Source organism: Mastigoproctus giganteus, chromosome 4, assembly GCF_048544385.1.
Source record: "Mastigoproctus giganteus isolate SK-2022 chromosome 4, ASM4854438v1, whole genome shotgun sequence".
In the NCBI taxonomy this organism is placed as follows: domain Eukaryota; kingdom Metazoa; phylum Arthropoda; class Arachnida; order Uropygi; family Thelyphonidae; genus Mastigoproctus; species Mastigoproctus giganteus.
In genome coordinates this window covers 25,733,047-25,748,343 of record NC_143578.1, presented here as the reverse complement: position 1 = coordinate 25,748,343, position 15,297 = coordinate 25,733,047, and the positions used below count along the sequence as shown (strand labels likewise).

At 36.1% G+C, this 15,297-nt stretch overlaps 1 protein-coding gene across 3 annotated transcripts in view; it reads left to right on the top strand.

Moving 5' to 3' along the window:
- Positions 1–15,297, top strand: part of LOC150086481 (cystathionine gamma-lyase-like) — a 70,410-nt gene that overhangs the window by 42,280 nt on the left and 12,833 nt on the right. For all 3 annotated transcript variants that reach the window (XM_090371422.1, XM_090371421.1, XM_090371420.1), the window contains exon 8: positions 10,026–10,178. In XM_090371422.1, the coding sequence (XP_090227548.1) occupies positions 10,026–10,178 (153 nt within the window). The remainder of the gene's footprint in view (positions 1–10,025; positions 10,179–15,297) is intronic.

Here is a 15,297-nt window from a genome sequence, read left to right as displayed (position 1 = left end):
CATTTTGAATTATTTTTGTTGTTGGTCAATCACCTTTAAATTATATTGGCTGTTTCTGCATATGAGATTATATTGATTGCTCATTTTGCTTCTTTCAAAGAATATTTTATCCTAAAAAGTTTTGAATAAATAGGAGGTGACACGAATATGCACTTCCCTTTGTTAGTATTGCTCTTTAAATAGAGTGATATAATTTGGACATATTCTGCCTATTCATTTAGGAAAAAATTTTTTTTGTTTGCCTGAAAACTATCTGATTGAATTTCAACAGGTAGATTCTGACTTATGTGAATGTAATCTTTGATTATTATTCTCTTAATTTAGAGAGATGAAAGTAGTAACATTGTTTTTGTTTTTATAGAATAATATGGTGATATGGTTAAGGAGAAATCTCCCTAGTTTACCACAAAATAAAAAAAATTAAAGAAAAGAATTTCCATAATTGTTTGAATATCAAAAATTATACAAGTTGCAATATATGTACATAAATTTCAGGATCCTTATAAATATATTTCTTGATTAATTTGTCAATCTTGGAGTTTCAACCACTGCTGTCACCACAGAAAACCATAAACACAGCTTCAGTAATTGTGAGAGAAGATTGTTGTATACCAGCAAGGCAACTGGCAGAAATGTTGAGAATATCAGTGGGAAGCACACACAGTATTCTCCATGACCATTTGCTTATGACACATGTTTGTGCACACTGATTCCAAGACTATTCACGCCTGAGCAATGGCAAGTTGTCATGAAGGCTTGTCAGGAGCTGCAACAGATGGTTACTGAAGGTGGTGAGGTTCTGCACAAGGTGATAAGGTCGGATGAGACTTGGCTTCTTCATTTTGACCCAGAGAGTAAGGAACAAAGCTCTGTTTGGAAGTTTATATCATCACTAACACCAAAAAAGCAAAAGTTGTGACTTCTGCAGGAAAGGTTATGGACATCTTTTTTTAGTAGTAGTAGCACTAAATAATGGAAGAAAGCAAGCTTATGTAGCATCGGCTGAAAAAAAAACAAAAAACACTACACACTTTTCCCATCCATACACTCCAAGAATTTGTCTAGTTCTTCCTTGAATTTATTCAAACCATCCACTTCCACAAGAGATTGAAGCCTATTCCAACAATCAACCACCTGCTAGCTGAAGGAAAACTTTCACACATCTATCCTGCAACCATCCTTCCTCATTGCAAATTTATGCCCCTCATGTGTGTAGTCTCAACAAGAGGAAGAATGCCATTTACATTCAGCTTACTCAATCCATTCAAGACCTCAAACATCTCAATTGGATCACCCTGCAGGTGCCTAGTCTCCAGAAGCTGCAATTTGCAGAACTGAAGCCTTTCTAGGTAAGAGTACCCTTTTGTTCCCTTCATCAATCTGGTTGCCCATCAACTGGAACAGATACAGTAAACTGTATCTGTTCCAGTTGATAAACATCCTTCCTAAAGTGAGCCTCTAGACCTAAGTGTGTCCTAATCATGGCTTTGTGCAAAGGGATAATCAACTCCTTATTTCCTCTAGCAAAGTTTTCGTATATCATTTACAAAACTTCATGAGCTGTTCTGGCAGCATATCTGCACTGCTCAGAGAATTTCATATCTGACCGCAGAATTACCCCCAAGTATTTTTCATTTTCCAGTATCCTGAGTGTACCACACAATTAATAAGTTACTATGGAATTACTGCTACCCATATGTAGTGCCTTGCATTTGTCAATGTTAAACTTCAACTGCCATTTCTCTGCCCATTGACCCAGTTTTCCTACATCTTGTTGCAGTAGCTCACCCTGACTGTTGTCTTTAACTACCCTGTCAACCTTTGTATCATCTGAAAACTGATTAATAAATATTGAAAACAACAATGGGCCCAGCACTGAACCCTGGGGTATTCCACTGATAACATTAGTCCATGAAGATTAGTGCCCATTGATAACCACTCTCTGTCTTCTTCCACTTAACCGTCACTTTATCCATAGCAGTAACTTGCCCTTAATGCCACATTGCTCCAGTTTATACAGCAGTCTTATGTAAACAATATCAAAAGCCTTCCTGAAATTCAAGTATATATATTATCAAAATTTTTTTTGCATCCAGTTCCTTGGTCACTGCATCATATTAATCTATTACTGTCAGATTGATTAGACAAGACCACTCCTCAACAAATCCATGCTCTGACTGCAGTATAATTACATTCCTGTCCAGATGATCCTGCATTACTTCTTTGACCAGTGACTCGTTTATTCTCAATGGGACAGATGTTAAGCTAACAGGTTTGTAATTACTCATGTCACCTTTTGATTTCTCTTTATGAATTGGGGATACATCCACACATCCCCAGTCCATAGGGACCTCAGTTGAATCCAGGGATGCTCTCATAATTGTGGCTAATGGCTTGTATTAGTATTAGTAATGGCCCCATGGTGCAAGAAAGCCTATGGCGTATGGTGCATCAGCCAAAAAAAAAAAATATGAACAAAACAATGATAAAAACAACAAAAAAAATAAATAAATAATAATTAATAAAAAAAAAAGGAAATTAAACCTATCATCCTATGCGCTTCCCTTACCCGAAAGTACTATCCAGATGACCTTTTGAATTTCTCCAAACTGTCGGCCTCTACCACCCATGAAGGCAACTTATTCCATTAATTTATAACTCGCTGACTAAAATAAAACTTCCTGCAGTCCAATCTAAACATTTCCCCCCGTAACTTGAATTTATGTCCCCTAGTTCTAGCATCATTTATAATCTTGAAAATTTCGTCCTCATTCATTTTACTGATGCCTCTCAGAGCCTTAAACACCTCAATCAAATCTCCTGTAAGGTGTCTAGTTTCCAAACTCTGCAACCCACATATTCGAAGTCTTTCTTCATAAGGATGCCCTTTTGCCGATCTCACCAGGCAAGTTACCCGTCTTTGCACCCTTTCAAGAAGCTCGATGTCTTTCTTTAGGTGCGGTCTCCATACTTGTACACAGTATTCCAAGTGTGGTCTAACATAAGCCTTATATAATGGGATTATCACATCCCTATCTCTATTTGCAAAAGTTCGATAGATCATCGATAGGACACCATGGGCCTTCCTTGCAACCTGTTTACAATGCTCAGAGAATTTCATGTCTGACCGTATTGTAACACCTAAGTCCCTTTCCTCCAGTACTGGGTTTAGTTGAACTCCACCAAGTGAATAAGTTTTTTTGTGATTACTGTTTCCCAGGTGTAAAACCTTACACTTTTTGGATTAAAGCATAGCTGCCATTTTTCTGACCATTCCTGAAGTCTATCTAGGTCTCTCTGAAGAAGCTCAGCTTGACAGTGATCATTAACTACTCTACCAATTTTAACATCATCTGCAAATTTAGACATCACGCCCTCTATCCCTTCATCAATGTCGTTTATGAAAATTAAAAACAACAGTGGTCCTAATACTGATCCTTGGGGAACCCCACTTCTTACATCAACCCAATCTGAGGAATAGCCATTTATCACAACCCTCTGCTTCCTGCCCTGAAGCCATCCTTCTATCCATCTAAGGATTTTCCCAGTGATTCCAACCTGTTCCAGCTTATAAAGCAACCGCTCATGTGGGACTGAGTCAAAAGCTTTGCTGAAATCTAAATAAACAATGTCGAAATTATTCCCTAAATCCAGCTCGTGAGTGACCCTTTCGAAATAGCGAACCAGATTTGTTAAACATGATTTTCCCTTTACAAAACCATGCTGAGTATCCTTGAGAATTTCAATTCGATCCAAATGATCCTGAATTCCACCCTTGATCATTGCCTCCATGATTTTCCCTACTACTGAAGTCAGACTGACAGGTCGATAATTTCCAACTTCACTTTTAGAGCCACCCTTATGTATGGGAGATACATTTGCACTTTTCCAATCCAACGGAATCTCCCCAGAGTCTAGTGATGCTCACATAATTAGACTCAATGGTTCAATGCACTCGCTTGCCGCCTCCCTTAAGATTATAGGGTATATTCCATCAACTCCAGGAGCCTTACTGGTCTGTAAGCTCGAAAGTTTTTTCATTAAACAACCTTGCGAAATTTCAATATCATTAATTACATATTTTTTAACTTCGCTCCCACAATTTCCCATTGCCACAAAAGGTTTTTCATTTGTAAATATCGATGCAAAATAACTGTTGAGTTCATCTGCAACGGCAGCTGGTGTATTTAATACTATCCCCTTTCCCTTATGTAAAGGTCCAATCTGGTTTGTCCTGCTCTTCTTGGCATTTATATATGTGAAGAATTCTTTATACCCCCTCTTTGCTCTGTTTGCTAGTGATTTCTCATAAACTGCCTTTGCCTGTCGAACCTTTTCTGTGGCTCTATTACACATCACCTTGTAGCTATTATAGGCTTCAGTACTTTTTATTGCTCTGTAACCTTTCCACGACACCTTTTTCTGCTCAAGTAATGTGGCAACTTCACTATTCATCCAACTCGGAACCCTCCTCGTGGAGTATTTTTTTAATAGTATATACGCATTCAAGGCATATGTGATTAATGTTTTAAAAGCGTACCACAGTTCAAATGTATTCATTTTCTGCACGATATCTACCCAGTTAATAGAGGCCATGTAGTACCTTAAGGCATCATAATTTCCTTTTCTGAAATTAAAACCCATTCCTTTGCCTTTTACTTCTGCTACCTCTCTTGTCATCATCCACCGTAGAACTCAGTGATCACTTCCTGCTACTGGTTCCTCTACTGTCAGCCCTGTTATGTCATCTGATTCATGTGTGATGATGAGGTCTAGGATATTCTTTTCTCTAGTACTTTCCCTGACACGTTGATACAAATAACAGTCATCTAGTTGATTTAAAAATTTTGTTCCCCATGTCGAGTTTCCTTCCCATTTACTCCAATCAATTAGAGGCAAATTGAAATCACCCATAATTAGGCATTGACGCTTACTTGCCCATTCCATTTGCATGTAGAGGCTTTTGTCATAATCTTCACAATCACCAGGTCTGTAGATTACTCCTACTCGCATTATACCTTTGTTTCCAACTATCTCACACCATACAGACTCTATACTAGCATGTGAAATGTCTGAATCTGGGAAAGCTATTGTTGCACTCAGGCTGCTTCTGATAAGAAGCATTATCCCACCACCCCTTCTATCTACCCTATCCTTCCTAAATACATTATACAAGCCATACGTAAACTCATCATTCCCAATTTGCAGGTGGCACCACGTCTCTGTAAGCCCTATTATGTCCGCGTTACTTGTTTTAACCAGCAGTTCGAATTCACTCATTTTATTGATGACACTTCTAAAGTTACTGTATAAACAATTAAGATTTACTGTTCTTGTATATTTAACAACCCTAACACAACCCTTGAAGTTTTTTAGGCTCTCTTCCCTGATATTATCTACCCGCTCACGTGAAACGTTTCTGCCCCCAGAACATCTAGATAATACGTTCAGTTGGGGTAACAGATAAGAACTCTTAAGGTATGTGCAAGAGTTACTTTGACCAATATTATCAGATAAACGCGTGTCAGTATTACCCACATCCCCCCCAACCCTAACTAGCAGTTTCTCTGAACTTTAAGGTATCCTCAATAATACTGGCAAAAACTTTTGCACCACCTTTGTTTAAGTGTATCCCGTCTCTACAAAACAAATTCCTTCTACCTACAAGTGTGGGCCATGCTGATAGAAATTCCCCCCCTAAAGCCTTGTGGATTCCTTCAAGTCTTGAGTTAATCCACAAGGCTCTTAACATGTAATCCCTCCTATCGTGTCTGGGCAGAATTGCAGACACAGACATTGTGGGCTAGCTCGCGGCATTTCCTCAGCATGGTCCTGTATTTTTTCAACAAATCATCAATCGTGTACATTTAATATCATTAGTCCCCACATGAATAATAATATTCTCTTTACCCCCTTTAAAATCTGACAATCTGTTGGTGAATCTGACAATCTGTTTACCTCCTTTGCTGCCTCTTTTAATATAATTGGATAGATTCCATCCACCCCATGTACCTTTTTCATGCTCAGCTGTGACAGTTCCTCTTCTACTTTCCTTTCAGTAATCACGAAGTCATTAAGCTCTCCATCAGAGTTTGATAAACTTCTGCATCCCCTACCCTAAAGAATTCCTTGTGTATGAATGTAAATACAAAATATGTATTCAATTTTCAGTAACCTGAGCAGGGTTTTCAACAAACCCATTGACATCAAGTGACCCAAAGTGTTTCAATCCCTTTCTTCTACTGCTAATATAAGGATAGAATCCTTTGTTGCTTTTCTGTGCATTCTTTACCAGAGACTTTTCATAATTTGTCTTATCTTCAGTTAGTCCCACTGCACAGAATTTAAAAACTGAGACTACTCTAGTCACCCTTGCAAAAGCAAAATACATGCATTAAGAATCTGCAGATAAAAGAATCACTAGGTAGCAGTGATCACAGTGTACTTATATAGGATTTACTTAAAGATGTAACTACCATCAGGGGTAAAGGGAAGGCTTTTTGCTTTCCTGAAGGTGACTATGGTGGTCTCAGACAATTTTAAATTCTACACATTATGACCAACTGATGACGTTACCAACAACAAATGCTAAATGGGAAGCATTCAAGGAATTAATCTTGGAAGCTACTAGGTGTTTCATACCAACTAAGAAAGACTGTTCAATGTTTAGGCCTAAATTTATTAAATGTACAAAATGCATGGGATGCATGTAAATTATCAGGTAACACAGGAGCCTATGGTAGATATAAGCTAGTCTGTAATCAAGTCCCAAAAAGAAGTTAGCCATGTAAATGCAGATTATGAGAAATCTTTGGAAAGGATGCAAAGAAAAATAGCAAAGACTTCTTTACTTATGTACTTGTAAATTATAGAAGGAAGGGAATGAATCAGATTGGTCCACTTGATATTGATGGTTTGACTCTTAAGGATCCTGCTCAGGTAGCTGACAAATTGAATGAGTATTTTGCATCTACATTCACACATGAGAAATTCTGTAGAAAAGTGGAGATCAGAAGTTTATGAAACTCTGATAAGGAGCTAAATGATTTTGTAATAAGGGAGAAAATGGAGGGAAAATTATTGAAATTAAACATAAAAAAGTCACCTGGGTTGGATGAATGTATCAAATTATATTGAGGGAAGCAGCAAAGGAAGTAAGCAAACCCTTAGCCATAATTATGAGAGCGTCCATGGATTCAAAGGAGGTCCCCATGGACTGGAGAAGTACAAATCTGTATCCAATTCACAAAGGGGTACGAGCAATTACAGACCTGCTAGTTTAATTTCTGTTCCAGAGAAAGTAATGGAGTTACTGGTTAAAAAAGCAAGACAGGATTATCTATACAAGACTGTAGTTATATAGTTCAGACAGAGCACAGGTTTGTTAAGGGGAAATCTTGCCTGCTAATTTGATTAGATACTACGGTGTAGTATCCAATCAAAAAGGAACTGGATGCAAAAAAAAAATTGATATCGTATACGTGGATTTCAGGAAAGCTCTTGATACTGTTGCACATAAAAGGCTGCTGTACAAATTGGAGTATGCCATTAAGGGAAAGTTGCTGCTATGGATAAAAGGATGGTTGAGTGGGAGAAGACAGAGTGGTTACCAATGGACACTGCTTGTCATGGACTTATGTTGTTAGTGGTGTCTCCCAGGGTTTGGTGTTAGTACTGTTGTTTTCTATATTTTTCAATGATATTGATGAAGGTATAGTGGCTTAATGACTAAGTTTACAGATGATACAAAGGTTGGCAGGGTTGTTAATGACAGTAATGGTAGTGTGCTACTGCAACAGGATCTAGAAAATTTGGCCAGATGGGCTGAGAAGTGGCAACTGAAGTTTAACCTTGACAAATGCAAAGTACTGCATATGGGTAGAAGTAACCCCCAGATTAATGTACCAGCTCTGTGGTACTGCACTCAGGGTAGTTGGAGAATGAAAAAGACCTTGGGGTAATTGTGCAGTCAGATATGAAGTTTTCAGAGCAGTGCAGATAGGCTGCCAGAGCAGCTCATGGAGTCTTATCAATGATATACAGCAATTTTACTAGCAGGAATAAGGAGGTAATTATCCCTTTATATAAGGCAATGGTCAGGCCACATCTTGAGTCCTGCATACAGGTCTGGAAGCCTCATTTTAGGAAGGATGTAGAGCTGATGGAACAAGTACAGAGAAGGGCAACGTGATTGGTGAGGGGAACAAAAGGGTGCACTTACTAAGAAAGGCTTAAGTTCTGCAAATTGCAGCACCTGCAGACTAGGCACCTGCAAGGTGATCTACTTGAGGTGTATATAGCTTTGAATGGTTTCAGCAAGCTCAATGCTGATGGGATTCTTCCCTCTTGCTCAGATTACACACCTGAGGGGGCATAAATTCAAATTGAGGAAAGATAGTTGCAGAAATTTGCCTTTAGCCAGCAAGTGAATGGGAAGTGGTTTTTTTTTTTTTTTTTTTTTTTGCTAGCTGTATAAGCTTGCTTTCTTGCATCTTATGCATTCCTAATGCTAAAAGCCTTTCCTTTTACTTTTGACAGTAGTCAAGTCTTGAATTAAATTCCACATTAGTACACTATGATATCTGCCACCCAGTTGGTCTTTTACCTGTAGATTCTTAATGCATGAAGAATCACTGCTGATAACAAGATCAAGAGTATTGCTTCTTCTTGTTGCCTCTTTAACATTCTGCTGTAGAAAACAGTCATCCAAGAAATCCACAAAACCTTGCTAGTTGTTGAGTGACCAAGCCTTAAATCTGTAATCAGTATTGTAATTGTAACCAAGTAATCTGTAATCAAATTTGGAAAGTTAAAATCCCTCATTATAAGACATTTTGACCTGCTGGTCTACTCTATTTCTCTGTATACCTGTTTGGTATAATCATCACAGTCATTAGGCCTGTAACACACTCCTACTCTCAGTTTTGTTTTCCCAGTGCTTATATTACACCAAACTGATTCAAGATTGCACTGGTCACTGATTTCGACTGGCACACTGCCTTGCATTTAATATGCTTCTTAAATAAGAGCATAACTCCTCCACCCCTCCTGTCTTGTTTGTCCTTCCTGCATACATTGTTCCCCCCATATTCAAATTCAGCATCACTTATGTCTGCATGACACAGTGTCTCTGCTATCCCTATAATTATTTTTGACATTCAAGGAAATGTTTACAGCATGTTGTGCCATGTAATACAGCTGTTATGGGAACTGAATTGTGAACTGTACTGCACATTTTTTGGGAATAACGTTCATCACAAACAGCCATAACTGCATGCAGTTGGGTGATGCTGCATAACAATAATGCGAGACCTCATATTACTCATACTGTCATGGAGTACTTAGCTTGTCAGGTGTGTTCCTCATCCATTGTGACCCTACAGTTTTTTTTATTGCCTAATTTGAAAAAAGAAATAGGAGGAAAACATTTCTCGTCATCAGAAGAAGTCGTAAAGTTATCAGAGGCAATTTTCAAATGCATGGCAAAAAATGGCAGAAACTTTGGAGTATATGCATTTATTCAAATAGGGACTACTTTCAAAAGGACAATAAAAATATGGATGATTAATAAAAAGTATGACACTCTTTATTGAACAGCCCTTATATCATGCTGACTAAACTGCTATGGAGAAAATAATAGCAGTACTAACTATGTGGAGAAAGCCAAGTTTTGCTGTGCTATCAAAAGCTTGTTTTCCTTTACTGCTGTTGTCTGGCTACATTTGATAGAATAATATACATAAACTCACATATTTTGCTGCAATATTTCTTTCATAAACTGACCCTAAAATATGAATAGCATCTGGAGATACATTTTTAAGCGTGCTTCAAATTATGAAGCCAAGTGATTTGCATTAATAAATAAGCTTGACTATTTAAAAGAAAAGAGTATCATGAAGACTGACTATTAGAATGTAATAATTATTAAGATACAATAAATTCTGTTTTTGTGTCATTAAAAAATAAGTTTTCTAAAATAAATATATTGATATTTTTTTACTATAAAAATATTCATTTGATTTTAGAACTTGGAGGAGTCCCTTCAGCATTTGACTCCTTCCTAGTAAAGCGTGGTCTAAAGACTCTTGCTCTTCGCATGGAAAAGCACATGGAAAATGCCTTAGCTGTAGCTCATTTCTTGGAAAATCATCCTTCTGTAGAAAGGGTTGTTTATCCAGGTAAGTGTTTGTTTTATAGTTTATTTACTCATTAAGGTTAAATGAAATTTTTTTTGTCAGGCAGGCACAGCCTTGTACGTACTTGCACTCACTCGCACTGTGAAAGATTAAAAACATAATTCATGTTTGACAATGTAGCAGTAGTAGTAATATTAAATAAATTTTATATATTGAGATTAATGGCTCCCAAGCACTTGCTCATAACTGTAAGTGTAGTATGTATATCTTTAGAATTTTGTATTCATGGATTAATTTGCATGTTTTGCATGAAAAACCCACAATAACTCACAGGAAATAACTCTACATCCCCCACCCCAGATCAGCTAACTACAGTCTTGAATGAAGAGGACTTTGAAATTCCTCTAGTCATCAATGAGAATCAAACCTAGACCTCTTCAAATGAGTGGAAGATGACAATGTATCATACTAACCAGACTGTTACAGAGGGTAATTTTGCTATATTAGCAGAAGCTTGTCTTTCTTTACTACTGATCCAGTTGACTGAATTGCCATAAGCCATTAGCTACAAATTAGAAAAAATTTGAATATGTTATACTTATTACTTATTAACTTATTCCATTTCTTATTAGTTATTCCAATAATTTTTAAACCCGGTGGGTACATAAGTGTGACTTATTCCACTAATTAGCAACTCATTGGGTAAAGAAAAACATTCTACAACCTAGTCTTAACCTCCCTTCCTTTAATAATGTAAAAATTTTAACTATATTCATTTTACTATTCCCTCATATTCGTTTTAATATCCTCTTCTTGGTTTACTAGTAGTGGACCTGGTCAAATTTCACTTAGCTATTGGATTTAACTTTATATAGAGACAACTTATTCCAATTATTATAAGTTTGCTCTAAAGGAAGCCTTCCTCTTAATACTGTTAAAATTTCACCTTGATTCATTTGACTGTCCCATCTCATAACTTATAAACTTCAATCAGATCCTCTTCTAAGGTATCCTATTGCCAAACCCTGTAGCCCATATATTTCGAGTCTTACCTCATATAAGCACCCTTTTGCCAGCCTTGCAAGGCACACTGACCATCTTTGTACTTTTTAAAGAAACTCACGTCTTTTCTTAAGTTGTGTTGTTTGTCTACATCGTAATCTCCAAATCTCATTCTTCCTCTACTGTTTTTAATTCAATCCCTCCAAGTGTATAAATTATTTGGAGGTAATTATTTCCCAAGAATAAAACCTTGCCTTTTGAAGAATTTAAGCAAAGCTTATCTGCCACTTATCCTTGGCACATTGTACAGGAAACAGTAAAACTCGTCATTCCTTATTTCTGGGTGAGACACCATTAGTCTATTCCCTATTATGTCACTATTAGGGCTTAAAAAAACTACTCCTTTTGCTATAGGGCAAGGTAACTCAACACACTAACACTGCTCAGTTAGTGTGTTGAGCTAGCCACTCAGAGGAGGTTCAGAAATCTGGTAAGGCCACTACAATTATATATTTTTTAATTTAAATATTAAAAAGCATTTATTTACTTAGGTATACTGAGTACCAATAGCAAACATTTTGCAAAAATATTTTAGAGAAGTAAAGATTAATTCAAAGTAATTACAAAAACCATTTTCTAGGCTTCCTTCACCACTAGCTAAGATGTTAGTGGGACAGAACTTTGGTAAAAATGCAATTTGATAACTTTTTACATGTGTGACTATATCATCCTTTAAAAAAATTAGTTATTGCACAAAAATTATCTAGACCTGGAAACTGCTATGCAAAATTGTCCATGAGCAAAAACGGTAAGTTTGTTGAAAATCTGACCATAAGAAATTGTCTTCTCTTCAAAGTAAACAACAAATTAGTTTCACTGGGAGCTAAATCAATTTTCAGGATTTGAAAGTCAGTTGGAAAAGTCTTTGGAATTTTTTTTTTTCCAATTTTATTGCTAAATAAAACTGTGTGGAAACTCATTGTTATAAAAGGGTACGGAGATGTGTCTAAGTTCTCATCTAATTTTTTGGACGACAAACTCTTATAGCTCTGCATGTTAGCATTTTGTTGATGCTGCTAGTTTTGATATTCATTGGTAAATTAAAATTAATGTCCAGAGTCTGTGTTTTTCCTATACACTTGAGTAATAATAGAATTGTTTTCTCTCTCACTCCACCAACACATCCAAAAATGACAGTTTCTTATTCTCTTCTTGTTCCTTGAACTTAATAGTTCTATACCTACTGTTTATATACTTATAAAATCGTTTTAATTGTATTTACTCTTGTTCTCGTGTCAGAAAAATATCATTCTTTTTGAAGATTTTGAAGCTTTCTTCAAAATCTTCTAAAAAGATTGCCACAAATGACAAAAAAGAGATCCACATACTTGATCCAGATCCATATATAAATTTTCCTCTGAATTTGAAATAAGCAGGTTCCAAGACCAATTGTAATAATTTATTTATCATTGTATTAGATTATATCTAATTCTTTTGCAGAATTCTAACTCCTAATTCCTCCTTTATTTTAGTTTTTACCATCTCTATTGCTTCTCTCACCAGAATGTCTGTGAACATGTCTTCTATATCCAAACTCACCATGATAGCATTGTTAAATTTTTGTCCTTTTATAATGTTGATGAAGTCAATCAAATTTTTACATGATTATTTTCATGGGTGTAAAATTTAAACTAATGATTTGCCTAAATTTTGATTTGGTCTGCATTTACTGCTAATAATGAGCCTAACAGGATTACCTTTGCAAATTTTTATTTTTCCAAATGAAATCAGTGCTTCGCTTCTATAAAGCCATGGTTAGACCACATCTTGAGTACTGTATACAGCTCTGGAGGCCTCATTTTAGGAAGATTATGGATCTGCTGGAATGGGTGCAGAGAAGGGCAACCATATTAGTGAAGGGAACAAAAGGGTGCATTAGGCACCAATGTTCCCGCTAATTTTTCTTATAGCTGTGCAGTGCAGTGCAGAAATACACCTGAGTAAAAAAAATTTCAGAAAAGATTAAATATGTTTTCAATATTTTTAAAAATTGTTTTCATTATAAGTAGGGACATACATAATAATAAAAAAAAAAGGTTAACAATAAATTTACACTTTACAATTAGTTAATTATTTTTCTTGGAATTTTTCTCTTCTGTTCTTTGTAGAAGTCCATACTTTGTAGACATCATCTACATTTATTATTGTGCCATTAGCTAAATGCAATTTGATTCTCATAAGGTCACTTAAATGATCTTCATGTACAGTAATACCCCGACTTACGCTACCCCGACTTACACGAACTCGGAGTTACGCGGTTCTTGATTTTTTCGTTTGGCAACGCTGCCGCCCACTATCTTCAAGGTCGTTTTTCATATGTTATCGATATACGGTGCGACGGCGGAGAATGAGAGCGAAAGATGAACAAAATTCAACTTTGCTGCTTTTATGTTTTTTATATCAGTGAAGGGGAAACACATTTCACCATAATAACGTAAAAACCAACACAATTCCAGCTATCGGTATAATCGCAAATGCAATTAGATCGAGTTTAGTACCAGTTTATAACAGATTTCACTAGCCGAAACGCAACTGGATTTTTATTGTTTTATGGTAGTAACCCCTAGAAATGTGAGGTGTTAATTAAGTATTTTACTCATTTTTAGGGAACAAAGCACAATTACAAAACGAGGAGGCACGCTTGATACGCATAAACAAAGCTGCGCGCATGTAGCAACTGAATAAACAACACCATAAAGGCAGAGATACACTATTAAAAGGTGTGAAAAGGAAGCGTCCTGGTGAAGACACTGCAGATTCAGAGAGAAAAAGAAAAGGAATTATCGATAAACAGAGGCGGACTGGATCAAAAATTCTTACCCGGGAAAATTTATAGTGGCCTCATACTATGGTTTATGGCCAAAATCACACTGGCCCACCGGGGTTTCCCCGGTAAGGCTTATGGCCAGTCCGCCTCTGTCGATAGAGAAAAAATATGAAATTGTGAAACGCTTTGAGCGAAATGAAAGACCATGTGATATTGCACGTGCTACAGGCCTAAATGAAGCAACGGCGAAAAGCACATGACAATTGCAAACTTGACAGGTTGAAAATTTAAAAGGGCTCAATTGTAAAGGGCTTAAAAATTTTAGAAAGCATAGACTCCAACGAAGAACGCGTTATAGCTACAAAGCAAGGAATAAAAAAATTATTAGCTTGCTACGAAGAAATTCTGCGTGAAAAAAAGAAGGCGCTGTGTCGTCAGACGAATTTGTTAGATTTTATGAAGCCATCGACATCGAAATAACTTTTTTACGTAAGTCATTTGTTTTTTTAATACATATTTTGTATTAATATGTATAAAGAACTGCAATTTTATTAATGTTTTTCTTCTAAACTAGTGTTTTTGTTAGTCCTTGGTCCCAATTAAGCAAAATTTATATGTATTTATATGCAAAGTTGTACCCCGACTTACGCGAATTCGACTTACGCGATTTTCGTCGGACCCACCTATCGCGTAACTTCGGGGTATTACTGTATTCTATTTCGATTTTTTGTCTTAATTGAATTCATAGAATCCTTGCTCGCAGTCTGGACTTGATGCTTGAAATATTCCTATAATATCATAGAGAATGGATATGTTACAAAAAAGTATGAAATTTAAAGTGTCACTGAAAGTTTTAAATGTTCCAGTTTTAGTTTTTTCACAGTTATAAATTTTAATTCCGAATATTCTTTTGATATTTTAGAAATAACATCACTTTCATTATTTGTATTAAATCGTGAATATTTTTTTGCAAAGTATATCACATTAAGTTTCCCAAAGTCAAAATTATTGCTTTCATTTGTGATAGCATTAATATCAAATACTTTCCAATCGTTTAATTCATCATCAGAAAATCTGTTATCTAAGTGATCACATACACGTTTGATAAAGCGAATTATAGCTGCAGTGTCACCATCACTTTGAATTTTTGATAATACTTCTTTCACATTTTCACTCCAAAAAATATTTTTTCCAAGATATTGGCTTCTTAATTTGTTTATTTTAGCTTTAACATATTGATGTGCATCAATAATGTTTAAACAACTTTTTTTGTAGATGTTTGCAAAGTGATGGCAAGCTCTCCTAATACATCATTGAGCACAATTAATGCCA